Source organism: Culex pipiens, chromosome 1 (assembly GCF_016801865.2).
Source record: "Culex pipiens pallens isolate TS chromosome 1, TS_CPP_V2, whole genome shotgun sequence".
Lineage (NCBI taxonomy): Eukaryota > Metazoa > Arthropoda > Insecta > Diptera > Culicidae > Culex > Culex pipiens.
Window position 1 is genome coordinate 16,634,568 of NC_068937.1, and position 22,228 is coordinate 16,656,795.

At 32.2% G+C, this 22,228-nt stretch overlaps 1 protein-coding gene across 5 annotated transcripts in view; it reads right to left on the reverse strand.

The window, feature by feature from the left end:
* LOC120422462 (smoothelin-like protein 1) overlaps positions 1–21,709 on the reverse strand; it is a 125,488-nt gene extending 103,779 nt beyond the window's left edge. For 2 of the 5 annotated variants that reach the window (XM_039585908.2, XM_039585907.2), the window contains exons 1-2: positions 21,247–21,699; positions 16,025–16,289 (exon numbers count right to left, since the gene is read on the reverse strand). In XM_039585908.2, coding sequence (XP_039441842.1) covers positions 16,025–16,096 — 72 coding nt within the window. In that variant the 5' untranslated portion in view covers positions 16,097–16,289; positions 21,247–21,699. Of the gene's footprint in view, positions 1–16,024; positions 16,290–21,246 lie in introns of all 5 variants that reach the window. The other 3 variants (XM_039585909.2, XM_039585906.2, XM_039585910.2) reach the window with 3 other exon arrangements.
* Positions 21,710–22,228: the final 519 nt, after the last annotated feature.

The window sequence follows — 22,228 nt, forward strand, 5'->3', positions numbered from 1 at the left end:
AAGATTCTCGGAACATATCCAGTGCCTACTTTGTGAATGAGTTAAACGCAAACCCGATGAATAAGGTTTGTTGTTCTTGCAGACACACTCACTGCGGCAGACTCTGGAGAGGCCAGCGACCGCCACGGTGCGGAAGGAATGACCGGCTACCGGAGATTCGCGAGGAATGTGCCGGCTGAGAAGACGGTGATGGTGTGAGAGCGTGAGAGCCAAGTTTTTTTCTTCTTCTCCAGCAGAAGAAACGCTGCCCAACAAAAGAACTGGATCATCGCTCAGGAGCGGGGAGTAATTCAACTAAAGAATGAGACGTTGAACAGATGTTGCTGGGACCGTTGTGTGAACTTATCAATATGTTGCACAAGGGTTTCTGCAACTGCTGTGCAACAAAAGTTGGGATTTTTTAGAAACTTAAATTACAATACTTTTCATAACCAAACCCGCAACAAATTACAAAAAAAAAACAAGATCAAGTCTCGTCTGGAACCCCGGGGTAAGACTTTTTTTTGCAAAGTGGTTCGAGAGTTGCCCACCAACGCAGCCGATTGCAACTTGCTTGGAAAATGACAACATGGTTTCGAGTGGGTCCACACTCCGGTCCGTATTTGGAACTGTTCGGCGAGAGGAAGGAACTCTCGCGCGACCGCGAACTGGTTATGGTTTATCGATATATAGTGTGTGTTATCCAAAAATGAGAACTCCTACTTGAAGATGAAACTGCGCCGCTGCTTTCCCCCCAGCACTGGTTCCAACTCGGAGAAGTCTGATGAGATAATTTTGAGTCATTTAGTTTTGTGTTTAAAAAAAAATCTTCACAATTTGATAATTTTGTGTCTTATTTTATTACAATTGTAAAAAAAATCTTGTTTCAAGCATCACTATCAAAATTTCATGGCAAAAAGAATCAAAGTATGATCACAATTTTTATATTGTTAAAAAAAATCAAAAGGCAAAGAAACATTCTTTGAAGTTATTCGTGTTTTACCGATCTTTACACGGAAAAAAATCATATCTCGAAGTCGTGAATTGTGTTCATGAATTTGAGAACCACGAAGAAATATATTCACGTTTATAGTGCAAATGCACCATACTCATGAATAAATTCCTTCGTGGTTCTCAAATTCATGAACACAATTCACGATTACGGGAATTGATTTTTTTTCTGTGTAGACCATAAATTCGAACAATCTAAAAAGCTTTTTATTAATATTTCTGAAGTTTTTTTTCTTTGGAAAGGTCCAATAAACCAAATTTTCAGTTTTTGCTTTTTGGGTGTTTTTAAATACACCTGACTCAAGGCGGTTTCAAAAACACCCAAAAAGCAAAAAAATGGAAATTTTTTTGGACCTTTTTTAAAAAAAAAAAAAAAATCCAGTTTTTTTGATAATGTAGTATACCCAAGTAACCGCGAGGCACTAAATAGCGGCATTAAATCAGCATTATATTGGCATTTAATACCAGCAAATAATGCTTCAAAACATTAAATCAGCACTTTTCCCTTGAGAAATATTTCAAGTGGCGCACAGTGATGCCGATTTAATGCCTCACCGAAAGCGCGAACAAAAAAACTGCTTTATCGACGTCAAGGCTGGGGGAAAAAAAAGGACAGCTAGCTGCTCCACACACTTGGTGGTGGGCCTCCTTTGTTTTTTTTCTCCTGTTGCGTTTCATGTGTGAGTGTGACACTTTGATGTTATTCTTGCATTTTTCTCGTCGATCTCCAGGATGCGCGCCAGCCAACTGATGTATTCTGAAATGAGTGTTTGTTTTGAAAGTTTTAATCGATGTGGTTGATGCATCGAACATTAAGGAAGACTTTCTTTCTGCTGTTGCGAGTTTCGGGTTCATGAGAAAAACCCGTTGTCATTGCGTTGGACGAAAATTATTGACGAATCACTCAGCAAATTGCGGCCATCCAGTCAAGTACAGTACAATCAATTACGGAAGGCTTGGGGTTAAGGGACAAGTAATGGCTTACGGCTAACCTAAACTGTTTTTCCGAGGAGTGCTTGGTCCACGGTTGGCAAAATTTCACAAAGTGTATCAGACTTCCGGAAAGCAGCTTTTTGCTTGCGAGAAAAGTCATTCAATTTACCAGAGAACTTTTGATAACGAACTTTGTGCTATGGGCATATGTTTTGAAAAATTTGGCTTAATTACAGGCTGCAGTTTTCCACAAAAAAAAAAATAAACAAAAAAAACACTTCAGTCAGCGGGAATTGAACCCAGTTCACGCAAAAATAAAACTGTTGCACACTGGGGGGGAATGCACCTTAGCCCGCACGCTTATTGGAACAGTATAACGGGAGAAGGATAAAAGTCAATAAGAGCGTGACTGGCTGAAATGTTTCCCGTATGGATGGGTTACTTTGTTGATAAACATCAAATGCTTTGAAGCACATTTTCAAGGTCGTAAATGGTGATTTAATGCCAGTTGTAATGCTGCAAAGTTTTGGTACTTTGAGGCATTCGCAAAGCTTATTTACTACTTCAAAGCATTCGAGTGCTGATTTAGTACTGAATAAATACTTCAATTTAGTGCTTGTGGTTACTTGGGTATCTAATCTAATCTAATCGAACACAAGCGCAGCCAGTCCGAAGAAAGCATCCTGGAAGAACTTGTGGTAAGATTACGCCTCAAGTCCTTTCTTGTCAATATTAATGATTACAGTACATCCGAGTTACCCCGAAAATGAATAGCAAAAATTAAAGCGGCCAGACCTACTGCGTTGCATTAACCGCAGAGACAGATTCTGTGAACGGATCACATTTCACAGAATCATCAGGGGAGGAAGGATGCGTGGACATACCGTACCAAACGCTCCGAATCAGTTGTGGTGTGGTGTGTAAGTGTAAATTTGGCAGATAATAATTTCAAATGATTTGACATTTTGCATGCATTTTCACTGTAGAGTTTTTTTTTTGAAATAAATACATTTTTATACAAAATACCGTATTCACAAAATACGTATTTTGAAATAAATACATTTTTTAAACAAAATACGTATTTTGAATGAAATACTATTTTTTTTACAAAATACCGTATTTACTCTAAAATACTCAGTTTTTTTTTAATTCGCAATATAGGCAAACGATTTGAAATTTTACATGCATTTTCACTGTTTTAGAGTTTTTTTTGAATGAAATACTCAAATTTTCACAGCGTACTCAATTTTTTTAAAGTACCGTAAACCGGGGTGACTTTGATAGGATTTCAATTTGTTTTTGGAATATTTTCCAACAGGTAAGGTTTTTCTCAAGATTATTATTTTTAAAACATGTACTGGGGTAGGACACACAAAGTCCATGCACTATTTTGGAAAAAAAGTTTTTTCAACAGTGTTTAGAAAAATAGTTACGTTAAAAATTCTTAGTTTCAATTCCGGGGTGACTTTGATAGTCATAGTTTTTCTTGTTAAAATCATATTTAAGATGTTCAAACTTTATTTGTACGTTAAATGTACCATCACTAAAGTAGCTGATAAGTTTTTAAGAAAAAAAAATCAATGTTTATATTTAGTTAACTAAGTTTATAAGCTTTTTAACAAAATACATACAAATTTTAAGTAAAATTGTTAAAAAGTCGGAATTTTGCCTGAAATTTGTTAAAACTAGTTTTGTTGATAAAATTATTGATTTATATTGCATTTTATACTAAATTCGAAGCGTGAATCACAAGTCTACAAATTTTACATGAAATTTGTTCAACTGAAATTGCCTATAAAATTGGAGATATTTTTTAATTGTGTTTCAAAAACACATATTATTTATTATTTACAAACTTATTTAACCTTCTCCTAGTGAAAAATTGTCCAAAGAATCCGAAAATGCAATCAGTTTTCCGATTCAAAATCATGTTCATTGAGAAAATCATGACACTTTGAGAAGTTTAAAATAATGACTTTCATCAACATTTTCTTAACTATAGTTAACTAACTTTTTAAACTTTTCAAAATTTTATGAAAAATTCTTCTTGAGGTACTTTGAACACTTCTCTACCACGGTCAGTATGTTTCTAAACCATTCCTTACGTATTTTAATTGTACTCTTCATTTTGCGGAAAAATCGCAAACCTATCAAAGTCACCCCGGCTATCAAAGTCACCCCGTTTTACGGTACTCAAATTTTCATAATTTTCAATATGGGTATCAAACGAAGCGAAATGTTACCTGCATTTTCACTGTTTTAGAGTTTTTTTTTTTTGAATGAAATACTTAAACAACTGTAAAACAGTGAATGCAAGCAAAATTTCTAATGGGTTGACACCCATATTGCAAATAATAAAAATTTTAGTATTGTCGAGAAAATACGGTATTTTGCAAAAAAAAAAAATATTTCATTAAAAAAAACTCTAAAACTGTACAAAAAGCATGCAAAATTTCGAATCGTTTGATACCCATATTATGAATCCAATAAAAATGTGAGTATTTTTGAGAAAATGAGGTATTTGGTGAAAATTTTAGTATTTCATTAAAAAAAACTCTAAAACAGTGAAAATGCAAACAAAATTTCGAATCTTGAAATTGTGAATTATGAAATTATTTTCGAGAAAATACGTTTATTTATTTAAGTATTTCATTAAAAAACTCGAAAAAAAAGCATGTAAAATTCGCTTCGTGTCATACCCATATTGCAAATTACAGACATTTGAGTATTATCAAGAAAATGCGGTATTTTGTGAAAATTTCAGTATTTTATTCAAAAGACTCTATAAAAGTGAAAATGCAGGTTAAATTTCGCTTCGTGTGATACCCATATTGCAAATTATAGAAATTTGAGTATTTTCGAGAAAATACGGTATTTTGTTAAAATTTTAGCACTTCATTCAAAAAACTATAAAACATTGAATATCCAGGTAAAATTCAGCTTCATTTGATACCAATATTACAAATTATAGAAATTTGAGTATTTTCGAGAAAATACGGTATTATTTAAAAATTTGAGTATTTTATTCAAAAAACTCTAAAACAAAGAAAATTCATGCAAAATTTCGAATCGTTTGATGCGAATTATAAAAAAAAATAAGTTTTTCAAGAAAATACGGTATTTTGTGAAAATTTTAGTATTTCATTCAAAAAACTCTAAAATAGTGAAAATTTGAGTACTTTCAAAAATAGGGTATTTTGTGAAAATTTGAGTATTTCATTCAAAAAACTCAAAAACAAAGAAAATGCATGCAAAATTTCGAATCGTTTGATACGCATATTGCGAATTATAAAAATTTGAGTATTTTCGAGAAAATACGGTATTTTGTGATTTTTTTGTATTTATACTTTGAAACTTACCATATTATCAAAAAAATATTTTTTCAGGGGAAGCTTGAAAATTCAACATAACTTGGTTGGATTTAGTCCCAGTTGTTTTGCGTTTTTAAGATATCTAAGAATTAACGAAAAAACATTCTCGAAAAACATTGGAATTTCACAAAAAAAAATCTAAATATTTTTAAACAAGCCCAAACATGTTATCTTTATTACCACTTTTTTTAAATTTCATTGCAACATTGAAATTATGCAAAATATGCTTTTCTTGGTCCCCTTATACATTCAAAAAATTGCGGAAATTGTACAGAGTTACTCTGTTTTTTACCAAATTTACAACATATTTGAGCATCAAGTCAGTGGTGCCATATGGTCTAGAAGCTTTTTTTGTTGTAACATTTAAAAACTCTCAATCGATGTAAAAAATAATGGTTTGAAATTCGTGCCTTTCAAAAGCTATATTTTGTTCTTTAAAGTCGCAAAAATTTCAAACAGTGTTGCCAGATTATCAAATATAATGTCTTATTTAAAGTTTTTTTCAAATACCAATTAAACGTTCAAACTCAAAATGGTTTCGTAAGTTTTTATCAACTGCAAAGCTTAATGAATTTCATTGAAGTTGCAAAATCTGAGAACAGTGTTGCCATATAAAACCAAACTGTGTGACTTATCAAAATGGTTGTTTAAAAGGTCTATATTTTACATAACTTCTCAACTTTTTTGGTAGTCTTGGATGTCAACAAATTTTGAACTCAGAATTTCAATTATTTGTGTAGTTCTGAAAAATTATTTATGTAGTTCGAATAAATAGCCATCTCTTTAAATAAAATCATGAATTATTTTAAAAAAATGACAGATTAATGATATCTTTAAAAAAATAAGTTTTTTTTCTGGTAAAACTTAATTGTTTCGAGTTGTTAGTTATTCTTTTTGGTATTTGAAGATTGAAAAAACCTAAATTTAATAATAATGGTCTAGATTATTCATTGGAAAAGCAAAATTTTTAACTATTCAGCAATTTAGAGATGATGTAGACAAAACGATTAAGATTTACAAAACCATTGACATGTGACTTCTTAATAGTTTATTACTATTTCATTCAGGTTTGCAACCACTACTAGAATCCACATGATTCACATCTAACCGCACCGCGCCGTCGCGTATCAGCACGTAAGCGCCATAAATCCACCCTCGACATGACCGCGTGTGCGTGGTCATTTGTTGACCGTTGGTCTTGCACCGCCAACCGACAAAAAAGCACCACTATCAATATTCCGCGAACCCTGTCCACTTGTCCAAGCCACGTTCCAAATCTGGGGTGATGTACTGCCGTTTAAGCTTGTAAGAGAGGAGATTTTGAGGAATGTTCGTTGATTAAGTAACATAAAGTTAGCTAATTCTATAAGAAATTAGACCGACACTAAGCTCGATGTCGACCAAACTGACAGTTAGACTCTTGTAATTGTATTGTTTTCAACATTTGCAACAAAGTTGCGTAATTAATGAAACTCCCCGTTGCCAAATGCATCACGACGAACGCCGCAGGTTCAATACCTGCGCTCGTAACGCACCGGATCTCGCTGCTTCTGGCGTAGGAGTTTCGCACTCAAGCTATCCCCTATATACGGGGACACGGAGTCAGTTTTATTTTAAACCAATTACGTCAAGTTGAAGCTGCAGCGAAGCTATAAAGTTGTCCAAGTCGCAACGACGACCCGCAGACAAGTGCCCGGTGACACATCGTTACGTCGGACGAGACCGTCCCCCGCGCAGACAAGATCCGCTCTCTGATCGATGGCGGTCCCGATTTGGACGGAACAGAGCGAGTACTACCTCGCGAATAAAGTGCGTCATTCGGTGCCAACTTAAGGCCACGCACGACTCCGTTCGCGGAGACATTGTGGAGTCGGCAACTTTCCTAAAAAACTTACTCCAATATCTAATTCATAATCCCGTAAAAAGGCAAGCTTTTGCCATCCAACCAACTCGTGAGAAGATAAACCGGCAGCGCGGTGAGTGACAAATTGAGTCTCTCTGGCAGTGGAAAAAAAGGGCTTAGCGAAATATGAAATGTCACACTTGGGCGATTAAAGTCTCCACCTATCCAGTCGTCAGTCGAATTATGGTTTGTTGAGAGAGGAAGAGGGGGGGGAAACATCAATCATCGGTCTAATTTGGAGCGGCGAACTTGAAAGTCGATCAGATGTTTACACGCAGTAACGGACTTTTTTGCATATCATTATTTGAAATTGGAACGAAAATTTGCAGTTTTGCTGCACCTTTATAAAACATATGATGTTTCAAATTCAGAAATATCAACAAAACTGAAAATATCGAAATAATGTTAAACAATTCTTAGCACTTCTAGGCAATTCTAAACAATTAAGATCAACTTGCAACAAGATATGTAATCATTTCAAACAATTCTTAAATGCTAAGAATGCAATTCTTAACAATTCTATACAATTATTATAAGTTAAAAAAAAACTTGGGACAAGATATGAAACATGTTTAACAATTCTTAGCATTTCAATACAATTCTAAACAACACAGAAAAAAAAGTTGAATTTTGGAATGTTGAAAATTTGGTAGGTTGAATATTACCTCTTTTTTTGAGTAATAATACATAAAAAATGTGTAAAAATGTGAACCTGATGAATATTCATTAAAAACTGATGAAAATTTATCATTTATTTTGCCGCAAAATCTGTCACCATTTCCTGATGAAAATTACCATCATTTTTTTTCTGTGAATTCTTAACAGTTAAAATCAATTCTAAATAACTTGAAACAAGAAAGAAACCTATTTTAAGCAATTCTTAGCACTTCTAATCAATTCTCAGCAATTCTAAACAATTCTGAACAATTAAGATCAATTCTAAACAACTTGCAACAAGATATGAAACAATTATTAATAAATTTTAGCATTTTAAAGCAGTTCTGAAAAATTGTGAACACACAGAAAAAAAAAGTTGAAATTTGGAATGTTGAAAATTTGGTAGGTTGAATATTAACTCTAAAAATGTGAACCTGATGAATATTCATCAAAAACTGATGAAAATTCATCATTTTCTGGGGTAAAATTAATCATTTTTTTTGCCACAAAATCTGTCACCATTTCCTGATGAATATTACCATAATTTTTTTTTCTGTGCAATTCTAAACAACTTGCAACCATATATGAAACATTTTTTAGCAATTCTCAGCATTTCAAAGCAATTCTAAACAATTATGATCAATTTCAAACAACTTTCAACAAAATATGAAACAATTCCAAACAACTTAAACAACTTGTAACAAGATATGAAACAAATTTAAACAATTTTTAGCATTTCAAAGCAATTCTAAACAACAAGCAAAAAGAAAGGAAACAATTCTTAGCATTCAAAGTTTAATTTATATTTAGTTTTAAAAAGCCACGAAAGTAAAACTTTCGTTGCTTTTTTTTTAAGTTACCCTGCCTGTTCGCCTTTTTGCCAACAACTTGAAACATTTCAGAACAAATCCTAGTAATTCTAAGCGATTTCAAACAATCCAACGCAATTTATAACAAGATACGAAATATTTGGATTTTGGATTGCTTTAAAAAAATGCTTTGATAATGATATTGCCAATTCTTAACAATTCCTAACTGTTCGTAGCAATTCTAAACAAATGTATGAAATAATTGATTTTTGGTTGTTTATTTTAAAATATGCTCTGATTAACCTTTTGGTAAACTTTTGGAAGCCTCGAAAATTCTAAACTATTCTAAGCGATTCAAGGCCATACTAATCAACTTGGTTGTTTTAAAAAAATACTGCTGTGCTCAACCTTATGCCAATTTTGTCAAGTTCTTAAATTTTCTAAGCAATTCTAAACAATTGTACAATATGAATTAATACATGAAATAATTGATTTTTGGGCTATTTATTTGAATATACGATGCTCCGTTTAACCTTTTGCCAACACTTAACAGTTCTCAACTGGTCATAACTAGTCTAAGCAATTCTTAACAATACTTAACAACTGGAACAAAGAAACAAAGAACATAGATTTTTGATTGCTTTTAACAAGGTATGCTCTGTTTAACCTTTTGTGAATGAATTCGTTACAATGTTCAACTTTTATAAGCGATTTTGTACAATTCTAAACAATAAAAAATATTTTTTGCGATAATTGATTTTTGGTTCTGTCTAACTTTTTGGCAAACTCTTAAAAGTTTTCAGCAATTCTGAACAATACTGAAATACATGAAACAGATATAAATAGTTGGTTTATAGTTACTTTAAACAAGTAATACTCTGTTTAACCTTTTGCCAATTCTAAAGAATTCTAAACTTTTCTAGGCAATTCTAAGCAATTCTAACAACGCTTAACAAATTGACACAAGAAAGGAAACAATTGATTTTTGATTGCTTAAAAAATGCTCCTTTTGCCGATTTTCAATAATCTTTAACTTGTCTAAGCAATTCTAAACAACTTGAAGCAAGACAAGAAAAATTGATTTTTGATTGTTTTTTTTATAAAAATAATGCTCTGACCCTTTGCCAATTCTAAACAATTCCAAGCAAATCTAAGCAATGTTAAACAACATGAATCAAAAAATTTATTCTTGGTTGCTAATTTTTACAATATGCTCTTTTTAACTTAGTGCAAATTCAAAACATTTCTAAACAGTTCTTAGTGAAACTAAACAACTTTAAACAAGTTATAAAATTAATCATTTTTTTATTGCGAAGAAAAACGATTATGCAATGTTGAATCTTATGCTAAATCTTAAGAATTTAAGCAATTTCAAGTTACTCTAACCAACTTCAAACAAGAAATGTAAAATTTTACTGCGCTGTTTAACCCAATTTAAAAAATGTTCTCAACAGTTCTAAGCAATACCAAGCAACTTGAAACTAGATATGAAAAAAAAGTTTTGTTACTATGCAAACAAAGTTCGATCTGTTGCCAATACTCAGGATTTCCTAACAATTCTGAACAATCCTTAACAATTCTAAGGAATTCTAAACAATTCTAAACAAACTAGTATAAAATAAGAAATTATTGTCCATTGGTTACCTTTTTAAAAATGATTCTTTTTAACATGTTTACAATACTAAGCAATTCTAAAAAAATAGAATCAATTTATATAACTATTTATTTTCTATTGAAGTTAATTTTTGCTAATTTTGTCTTTTTTCTCGCTCTATTTTTTGCATCTTTTTCTATATTATTTTGTATTATGTTATATTTTTTTTCTGGATATTCATTTTTATAAAACTAATTTCTTTATGAATTTGTAAATTCTAAAATCTGTTTTGTTTTTTGATGTCAAAAAGACTAGATAAATTTTGGTTTTGTTTGTTACATTTTGACAATTACTATGATAATTATCAGTATTAATAGCTAAGAACTCAAATTTGATAACTTACAAAAAAACAAATCTTCTCAGCAATATGTCCAAAACTCAACAATTAAAGTGTTCATCTTAAAACGCTGTTGCAAATAACCCGTTCGAACGGGCTTCGAGAGCGCACGTGGGTGTAATCATCATTTAGCAAAACAACAACAACAAAGTCAATCCCTCTAGCGAATGCTCGCGCGGGCAGGCAGCGCAAAAAAGGAAATCGCCTTCTGTCAATAAAAAAATATTAATATTGAATTATAAGTCACTTCTGGGAAATACCCCAAGCAGCAGCTCATCGAAATATTTACAGCTGCTCCGAGAATTCTCCAATAAAGAGAGCTGCCTTTTGTGATGCGAAAAAAAAGAGTCAAATTTGAGCTTTTACCAAAATTAGAATGTCATACTTTTTTTTGTGATCGTCCACCAGAGAAAGGTGGTCAATTTTTGGGTGATCATTTACAACTCTTTCGTAAATTTGGTCCGGAGGGGTAATAAAATAGTTTCAATCAAGCTCGAAAACCTGTGGCGCGCAGTTTATGGCTTTTTGGTTGTTGAGTGAATCGTATAAAATTTAAATTTATGGGAAAATCGGAACCGAGTCCTAAGAGGTTAAGTGTATTTGAAGAAATGATAAATGAAATTTGCTTCGAACAAACGGAGAGAAAAAATAAACCTACCTAGCATAAAACTAACCTAACTCATCTGCAAAAGAAACAGTGGAACATTTTGTTTAGATTTGATTTGTTCGTGTTTGTTTAGAATTGTTCAGAATTGCTTAGAATTTCATAGAAATATTTGGAATTGTTCAGCAATGCTTAGAATTATTCAAAATTGCTTAGAATAATTTAGAATTGTTTAGAATAGCTTACAAATGTTCAGAATTCGTTAAAAATCAGATAAAAAACGGAATAAAGAGTGTTAACATTCGCAACAAAAGTTTTCGATTTCGATCTTACCCCCTTCAAGTATGCAACACCGAGTGCACCGAGTCATCCCAAAGAAAGCTTCCAAGCCTTGAGAAACGCGCGCGCATCTCATCGTGCCTATCACCTTTTGGCGCAGCGCAAATTCCTCACATTCACCTTAACCAAACAAACATTTTCGCACCACATCGCATCCCGTCCTTGACAGGCACTTAAGCCCAAACTGGCTTACCTTCCAACATGACGGAACTGCAACAAAGTGTAAATGGCCCCGTAAAAATCACACACACAGACACATTCCTTTTATCTCGTGGCCAAACTCCAATACGGTTCCCCCCCATCACGGTGAGATTTCCTTTTAGGGAAGTATGGTTTACCTTCTACCGCAAAACTCTGAGGAATTAACGCCGCAGTCGTCAGATATGTGCGTTTAAGTCACTCTGAGAGAACAGCTCAGCGAAGTAGCAATAGCAGCAACAGCAGGGATGACCTTCTCTCCCTCAACATGGGAAGCACAGTGAGAAAAAGTTACAGGGATTTCGTGTAAAATTACAAGAACCTAATTTTTATTGTTTCAATTTCTAAAAAGTAAAATAACTTCGATCTGTGATATTAATATGTCATGTTATGGAGAAATCACGTAAATTTACATGCTCTGTAAAAATCACGTAAATTTACATGTTATCAAAAAACACGTCAATTTACACGACTTTTGTAAATTTATTCAAAAATTAATCATCACATTTAAATTACTCAAAACTCTAGAAAGAGATAAGAAGCCTGCATGAAATTTTTTGTAAATTTCAACATTGAATTACATATCATTGTATGTAATTTTTTGTTTCTCCAAATCATCCAAAGTGTGAAAACCTCACTTTCCGAACCGAAATGCAACCACCACCAACTGCCAGCTCATTTCGTCAACTCCTCAAATGGCCATATCACACACCTTCGGTTATAGGTTATGGTCGTCGTTTTCGTCACCGACACGTAATTTTGCGTCTGCGACGCGCGCATCACATTTGGGATTAAATTTAGTGTAATTGCTGCGTACTTGACGTGTGCGCCTCAAGTCTGTTATTATCTGTGGCGACGGCGACGACGACGATGGGTGATGATGATGATTGTTGAGGGAAGATTTATGGTGGCCGCCAAGTCATGGAGGACACTCTCGCCGAGGCCTTACAAAGGGTTTGACCTCAAAATATGGTTTATTTATTGGCGCGGCGGCTTGAAATGGGTTTGGTTGTGGGGTCACGGGGAAAGATTGAGGGCTGTGAGCACTTTAATTGCGGGGTGTAAATTTTCGCAGGAGTTTCGAAATAATTAACGTGTCAACATTCAATGAAACTACAAAAACATCGACGATTAAAGTGATCAAGTACACAGTACACAAAAAATTTGGTAATTTTTCGAGTATGGTGGTTTAATTTAGGATGGTTGAAAATTTGATGGATGAATAATCCCTCTTTTTTATGTTATTTTGCCAAAAATAATTGTGAAAGTGAAATTCAACAGAAACTATTTAAAATTTCCTCTATTCCTGATGTAAAATTACACAAAATTCATAAAGGTTGATTTTACATCTGGGAATGTAGACACAGTTTTTGTCTCAGAAAAAAAGTTAACTGTTGCCTCAAAAGTGCGTAAAATTACATACCGCAAAACGGGGTGACTTTGATAGGATTTTTCCGCAAAATAAAGAGTACAATTAAAATACGTACGGAATGGTTCAGAATCATACTGCCCGAGGTAGAGAAATGTTCAAAGTACCTCAAGAAGAACTTTTCATAAAGTTTTGAAAAGTTTAAAAAGTTAGTTAACTATAGTTAAGAAAATGTTGATGAAAGTCTTTATTTTAAAATTCTCAAAGTATCATGATTTTATCAATGAACATGATTTTGATTCGGAAAACTGAATGCATTTTCGGATTCTTGGAAGAATTTTCCACTAGGAGAAGGTTAAATAAGTTTGTAAATAATAAATAATATGTGATTTTGGAACACAACTTAAAAAAATCTCCAATTTAAGTTTAACAAATTTCATGTAAAATGTGAAAACTTGTGATTCGTGCTTCGAATTCAGTATAAAAACTAGTTTTAACAAATTTCGACTTTTTAAAAAAAATACCTGAAATTTATATGTATTTTGTTAAAAAGCTTACAAACTTAGTTAACTAAATATAAACATTATTTTTTTTTTCTTAAAAACTATATCAGCTACTTTAATGATGGTAAATTTAACGTACAAATAAAGTTTGAACATCTTAAAAACGATTTTAACAAGAAAAACTATGTAACTATTTTTCTAAACTCTTTTAAATAACCTTTTTCTCCAAAATAGTGCATGGACTTTGTGTGGCCTACCCCAGTGCATGTTTTCAAAAAAAAAACCTTACCTGTTGGACAATATTCTAAAAACAAATTGAAATCCTATCAAAGTCACCCCGGTTTACAGTATACAAATTACATATTTTTGATAATTCTTTGCAATTTTTTTATAGCAATTTGGATAATCTTGAAATTGTTTTTATAAAAACTATAATTAAAAAAGGTGAAATTACACATTATAAATGATTTAAAATATCATTTCAACATTTTCTGAGACATAAAAAAAAATCGGGAGATGGCTACATCTTTTCTGACACAAAAGTTCAGAAAATGTTATACACATATATTTGTGTCTCTTTTTAGGACAATTTAAATTTTTCATCATGAATTTAGGTAAAATTACACCAATAAACTTCACACATAAATTGAGGTAATTTACAATTAATTTGAGAGCATGTTAACAGCTTAACAAGGCATCTAAATATCTCCTGTAAACTTAAAAAAAATGCATGAGCTTAGTCTTCAACGAAACGTGAAATTTGAACCACCCTAGTCTTGAAACAATTTTGAGACCTTTCATATGCTATACAAATTCGTTTACTTCACATCTTTGAATGTAATTTTTGGATCATATCGTATATGGTATGAAACTTTTAGAGACAAATACTGATGAAATATTTCCAAATCTTTCAGAATATTTTACTATTAATTCAATCTTCTAAAAAGAAGATATTTCAAAACATGTTCGATTAAATGTAGTTCCTCAATTTTGTTGATATTTTTATTGGATGAACCAATTTTTTTAACAAAAAACCTAAAAACTTTGTAAAAAACTTTTTTCCATATTTTCTAAGATTTTTTTTAACGAAATTTAATAAATCATAGTAGGATCCCCGTAGGAACAATCATACAAATTTTAAATGCATCAAATGTTTAGCCCGAAAAATTGCTGTTTCACTTTAAAAAAAATCTAATTTTACAGTTCACTTTGTATTTCTAAAAAAAATTCAGATGAAAAAGCGCCATACTGTAGGGTGGTGCAAATTCTGATCCCAGAGTTATGATTCTATGGAACAATCCCTTTATTAGGGAAAATTGTAAATAATATCGCAAAAAAAAAACAATTTACATATTCTGATGTAATATTTGCAGTCAAATTTTTTTTGCTGGAATTATGATCACTTATCATTTTTGAACTTTTAAGAAATGAAGAATGAGATGAGATTTAGACGGAATACTTGAGGAGAAAGGTATTTTAGAGAATAATAATAAAATGGCTGATATTTTTTCAATTTTATGCCAAAAAGAAGGTTTTCTCAGAAATGTCCTTATTTAACTTGTAATTAACTGTTTAATTACTGTTACTTTCTGTACCATTTTCAAATAATCATAAAACAACATCCTTCCAAGCAAACCCTGACCCTACCCAGCAGCAGCATCCCATTTGCATCTACAATGAATGACCGTGTAATTCCCGACGCCTCGTCCAATTGACGGCGCGCAAATGCATAAAATCAACTTAGGGGGGCACCTCCTAATAGGACAAAAAAGGCGTCGTCGTCGTCTCCGCTCATCGGAGGACTCTAGCTCTAGCTACTTCTATGTAGTGTGGCCATCACACGTCAGTCACACAGCCTCACAGCATCTTGGAAGCAGCCCCGACCATTAATGGAGATCGTCGTCAATTGTACAACTTCGCTAGTTTGACACCTTTTAGTTAGGAAATTTCTTCTGGTTTTGACGTTTGCTAAGGGTCAATGCAAAAGTCAACTAGACGTAGTTGTCAAATTATCAACCTTTCACTGTAATAGGGTGGTGGGTAATAAATCTAGCCGCGCACAACCCGTGAACAGTTCAGCGCCTTAAGGCGCCTTGGTCAGCGCGAGCACCTAATTAAGCGGTTAAACTACCGTGCTAAACTAGGTAGCAGCAACAACAACATAGTCACACCACAACAGGGCTTAATGGCATCGGTTTTATAAGGAGGCTCGAGCCTTTTCTTTGCTTTCGTAGAATAATTGCACGCAGGAAGGTTTTTACGACTGCATGGAAAGTTGTAACGATCACTTAAAAGAAAGTTCCTATCAATAAAATAAAGCAACTAATAAAAATCTAAATTAAAACTCCAAAACTCACCAGCCTCCGGAGCACATCCTCGTCCTTGATCGTGGTGATGTCCGTGTTGCCAATGTTCAGTTTGGTGGACATCTTGGCGAAGTTTTGTCAGAATGAGTACGCACAATTTAACGTGTACCACTTCGGCTTCTTAAGCTTACGTCAGGTTCACTACTGCTCGTCTTACGCACTTCACTTCAACAACACTACTCGTCACATCGGAGAATTCGAAAGCGTTAAAAAATGTACTTTTTCGTACTACTTGGTGACCGCGGGGCTTGAATATCTGAAAGGAAAAGAGAGAGAAGAGGATGAAAAATACATGAATGGGTGATTTAACGTAAATTAGCGGTGTCTTGAAATGTGTTGGTTTGGAATTTATTAATATATTTTATAAGTCATCCGAATACTTTTTTCATGTTCAAAGATTTTCAAAATAAAATTGTTTCAATATAAAGGTGACATTGTAAATGATTTTTTTTACAATATTTGATTTTTTGGTGAAAAAAACTCAAATATTCACAAAACAACATATAATACTTAAATTCTAAAATTATCATAATTCGCAAAATGGGTGTCAAACGTAACCACATTTGTCATGGAATAAATGAAATAAAAATCAAATTACATTCCTAACATTCCAAATTTGAAAACAAAAAGTATCACAAAATGCTTTATGTATTATTATTTGCAAAATATCAATGAATTTATAAAAATAGTTTTATATTTTTTCCGATATGTGGCTCGAAAATTCAAAATTTGCAAATAGTCAAAAAGTACCCCATTTTGTTGAAAATACAAAATCAAAAATTATACAGTGAACATTTTAATTTCAGCAATATTTTTTTGCCTGATTTTTTTGTGAAATTAAAAAAAAAATCAAGAATTCCAAGAAATTCAAGAAGTTTAAAAAATTCAAGAAATTTAAGAAAATTCAAGAAATTTAGTAAATTCAAGAAATTCAAGAAATTCAAAAAAAACAAGAAATTCAAGAAATTCAAGAAATTCAAGAAATTCAAGAAATTTAAAAAATTCACGAAATTCAAGAAATTCAGAAAATTCAGAAAATTCAAAAACTTCAAAAAATTAAAAAAAAAATCAAGAAATTCAACAAATTCAAGAAATTCAAGAAATTCAAGAAATTCAAGAAATTCAAGAAATTCAAAAAATTCAAGAAATTCAAGAAATTCAAGAAATTCAAGAAATTCGAAAAATTCAAGAAATTCGAAAAATTCAAGAAATTCAAGAAATTCAAGAAATTCAAGAAATTCAAGAAATTCAAGAAATTCAAGAAATTCAAGAAATTCAAGAAATTCAAGAAATTCAAGAAATTCAAGAAATTCAAGAAATACAAGAAATTCAAGAAATTCAAGAAATTCAAGAAATTCAAGAAATTCAAGAAATTCAAGAAATTCAAGAAATTCAAGAAATTCAAGAAATTCAAGAAATTCAAGAAATTCAAGAAATTCAAGAAATTCAAGAAATTCACGAAATTCAAGAAATTCAAGAAATTCAAAAAATTCAAGAAATTCAAGAAATTCAAGAAATTCAAGAAATTCAAGAAATTCAAGAAATTCAAGAAATTCAAGAAATTCAAGAAATTCAAGAAATTCAAGAAATTCAAGAAATTCAAGAAATTTAAGAAATTCAAGAAATTTGAAAAATTCAAGAAATTCAAAAAATTCAAGAAATTCAAGAAACTCAAGAAATTCAAGAGATTCAAGAAATTCAAGAAATTCAATAAATTCAATAAATTCAAGAAATTCAAGAAATTCAAGAAATTCAAGAAATTCAAGAAATTCAAGAAATTCAAGAAATTCAAGAAATTCAAGAAATTCAAGAAATTCAAGAAATTCAAGAAATTCAAAAAATTTAAGAAATTCAAGAAATTAAAAAAAAATCAAGAAATTCCAGAAATTAAGGAAATTCCAGAAATTCAAGAAATTTAAGAAATTTAAAAAATTCACGAAATTCAAGAAATTCAAAAAATTCAGAAAATTCAAAAACTTCAAAAAATTAAAATTCCGATTCCAAAAATCTACGCAATTTGAAAAACAAAAACAAGAAATTATGCAAAACATCGAAAAAGTTTTAAAAAAAGTATTCAAGCTAAATAAGAAATTTAAGAAAATCAATTCAAATTAAAAGAGTAGAAAACAAACTAAAAATACGAAAAATATTTTTTTTAAACAAGAGATCTAAGCAATAAAAAATAAATAAAAAATCACAAAATTCTACTAATTTAAGAATTTGAGACATTTATTAAGAAATTCAAGGATTTCGAAACATGTTATTAAAGAAATTCAAATAATCTTAATATTCAAGCAATTAAAAAAACTTGAGTAATTTATTAAATTGAAGAAATTTAAAAATTTATAAAAAGTTGAAGTAAATTGAAGAAAGCTAGAAATACCAATTATAATTATTCGGTCAAATTAAAGAAAATGAGGAAATTTGAAAATTTTTAGATTACCAGAAAAAAAAAGGAATTGAAAAAATATTAAAAGCTTAAACAAATTTTAAAAGAATCAGAAATTCTTGAAATTTTAAGAATTTATGAAAAAATTGCGAAATTTAAGAAATTGAAGAAAAAAAATTAGGATTTCAAGAAATTCAAAAAAAGAAATTTTTGAAAGTTCAACAAACAAGAGTTGATTTTCCGAATCTTTGTGAAAAAGTTTATAATTTTCATAATCACGCCTAAGACCTAAAGGCCTTTCAAAATATTACGATAGTTGAACGAGAATTGTTTCAAATCTTTTATGTATAGGTTCTGATCAAGGTCAAGGATGGAGATTTAAATTAAAAAAAAAACCTTTAATGCTAGATTTTGTTCAAGAAGTGAGGTAATTTGCAGGAGGGAACAAAAACTTTAAATAAAATTTGAAATTGCCTGACTTTCATAATTTTTTAATAATTTTGATAAATTTTTAATAATTTGTATTTATTTGTATTAATCTGTACATTAATTTTCATAATTTAAATTTAGCAATAGTCATAAAGTGCCCTTTTTGATTAAAAATACAAAGTAAACGTTAAATAATGCATTCTAATTAATTTATAATCAATTGTACAAGTGTTTCCACTGAAAATGTAAATTTTGAGCAGTTTTTTTTTTTTGCCCCCTGATTTTATGAGGCACTAAAACCTCGAAATAAAAATTGCATTGGCCTTATATATATTTTTTTGGCTAATAATTTTTCTTACATTGTATTTATTTTTATTTTTTTATTTAGGTCAATGCTTATTTTATATCAAGTTTTTGTCCTGACAATCCTCTCAAAAATTATGGACACTTAAGTGTTAATTACATACTTTAAGGTTGATAAAAATCGATTTTTATTAATTTTTGTGTTGTACAGTATTAATTAATTATCAAGTTTTTATTTATTTTAAAGTTTTTTAAAAATTTTAATATTTTGTTTTAATTTTTAGTAACTTTTGTAAATTTCACTAATTTTAAATATTTTACACCATTTTTTTTTTATTTTACTGTAATTTTTTTTAAACACTCCAAAATTGCAATTGCAATTTAAGTCTCATTAATAGTCGAGTGTCATAAACTTTGAAAAAAATCGTAGCGGCCTTAAATATATTTTGTTATTATTTTATTTTAATTTTTTTTATTTATATCGTTTCGAATATTTAGCATAAGCCTTATATATTTTTCAACCAAACCACAATTGTTTTATTATTTTTCATATTTTTATTTTATATTTCTACTATTTTGATTATGTATGATTTCTTTTTTTATAGTTTTCTTAAGTTTTGTACTACTATTTTTTATACATATTAACCTCAGTACAAAAATCTTCAAGTGTGCTTATCCATTCTAAATTTTGTTTAGAAACTAAGGTCGCAGCTTATGAAAATTAAATTGTTTTGAATTTTGAATTGTCATTTTTTTTATTTAGTATAAAAATTGTTAAATCCATATTTTTAACGTATACAGTTCTTTGTAAAAATCTAGGTTTTTTTATTAGCGTTGCGATTTTTTTTGCTTTTTTATTATCTGAAATCTAAAATTTTGTAAATTAATGATAAACAGAAATCAATTATTTTTTAAGTATTTGAGAAAGAGGAATAGGGTTGACGTTTCGACAGTTGCTTTGGAGAATTTGAACGTTGCGCGTCGCGGGCAACACGCCGGATTTTCGTTGCCGTTTCCGTCTTTGTTTTCCCCCCGATTGTGTGTGTATTTCGACCCGGACGATTTCGCGATGTTGACAGTTGCTTTGGAGAATTTGAACGTTGCGCGTCGCGGTCAACACGCCGGATTTTCGATGCCGTTTCCGTCTTTGTTTTCCCCCCGATTGTGTGTGTATTTCGACCCGGACGATTCCGTGATGTTGACAGTTGCTTTGGAGAATTTGAACGTTGCGCGTCGCGGGCAACACGCCGGATTTTCGTTGCCGTTTCCGTCTTTGTTTCCCCCCGATTGTGTGTGTATTTCGACCCGGGTGATTTCGCGATGTTGACAGTTGCTTTGGAGAATTTGAACGGTGCGCGTCGCGGTCATCTCGCAGGATTTTCGATGCCGTTGCCGTCTTTGTTGTCCCCCCGATTGTGTGTGTATTTCGGTCCGGGCGGTTTCGCGTTTTCGCATTTTAGTTGGTTTTATCTTTCCACAGCCGGCTGTCTAAGATTGAATCATTTATGCTAAACTCAACACCAAATAACCGGGAATAGTCTCATCCGCATACTCCGACTGTTTGCCTTGAGAATGCATAATACATTACACCATTAAACAAAATTTATTGATTATTGGGTCGCATCATCATCCTCTATGTTGAATCCTGGCCATTACCCTTACCCACTAACAAAATCCCAAGTAGAAGTAGTTTTCCGGCACACGTGGGGGTGTGGATATCGTATAGAACCCACCCTTTGTAGCAACCTGTGCTAACTAACATTCCCGTCCCAATCCCCCGAGATCTACAAACTGACATGGCGGGCGCCGTTGGTGGCCAACGACTGTTACCTATTTGCTCCAGATCTAGTTTTAATGATCTTGATGTTTTATCTTTTCAGCGCATTCATACATGCTGTTGATAAGGGAAACACCATTAGATCGTTCAAGCATATGGTCGGTTGTATTGATAGGATATTACGGTCCTGTTCAGCAACGGAGAAGGACAACCATGGGTGGTCTCTCATGCTCATGCTCATGCTCATGCTCAAGAGGAATAGGGTTGACGTTTCATAATTTTAATATTGTTCTTTTTTCATTTATTTATTCTTACCGATTACAAGTTACATGAAATTTCAATGTTTAAATCTTCACTTAAAAAACAGCTCAAATTTCACTTCTCTCCCTTGCACTGTTTTGTTCACAACATCGCTGAAGCAAATTATCACCACCAATTAGCCGCCGATACAACAATCACCACCACAACACAGCCACAGCCACACTTTCAACAATCCTTCAAAATCCGCGCGTCACACTCACTTTCAAGCTGCGATATTCATTGAACTTAATTATGATTACGCGCGGCGCCCTTAAACGCGTCAACTAATTGCACGATCTGCTTCCTTTTGGCTTTGGCCAATCTTATAATTTTCAATTTCCGATTTCACGGCTCCAAGTAGCCACCCTGTTTATCTCGTGAGTCCATAAAAGTTGTGTTATCACTTCGGACTTAAGTTGTGAAACTTTTCTTGTTTTCTTCTTTTTTTATGACTTAAGCACCACCTTATCACTGATGAAATCGATCGGTTTTCCATTCTTTCCCCCACTAAAAATCAACACTCGGACTTTAAGTCAGGTTAAGTCACGCGTTAATCATCGCGATCGCGCGGTCGCGTCTAGTCGGTTTGATTGCAAATTGAGCACTGACCGTCCGAGGCTCGGCCACACGCCGAAATTGGGCTCTCGAAGATCACTACCACATCACACGTACACACACACACACACACATGGCATGAGTCCCCCAGAAACCCCCTAACCACCCACCGATGGGGGAGGTGGGGTGGTCAAAGGGGGTGGTGGACGACGACGACGCCAATGTTGTCATGAACAGTGACTATACTTGGTCTTAGCGCGAGATTTTAAGGCTCGTGCAGGTTGTTGTTGTTGTTGTTGCATGGCTTGCTTGGTTCCAGTCGGAAGGCTAAGCTGCAATGGGGTGTTTTGGCGGGAAAAAAGGGGTTTTTCTTCTTCTTTTTTCAGTGTGACGTAGTTTAGGGTCGAGCAAGGTCAGGCGACAAATTTGGAAAGAAGCGCTT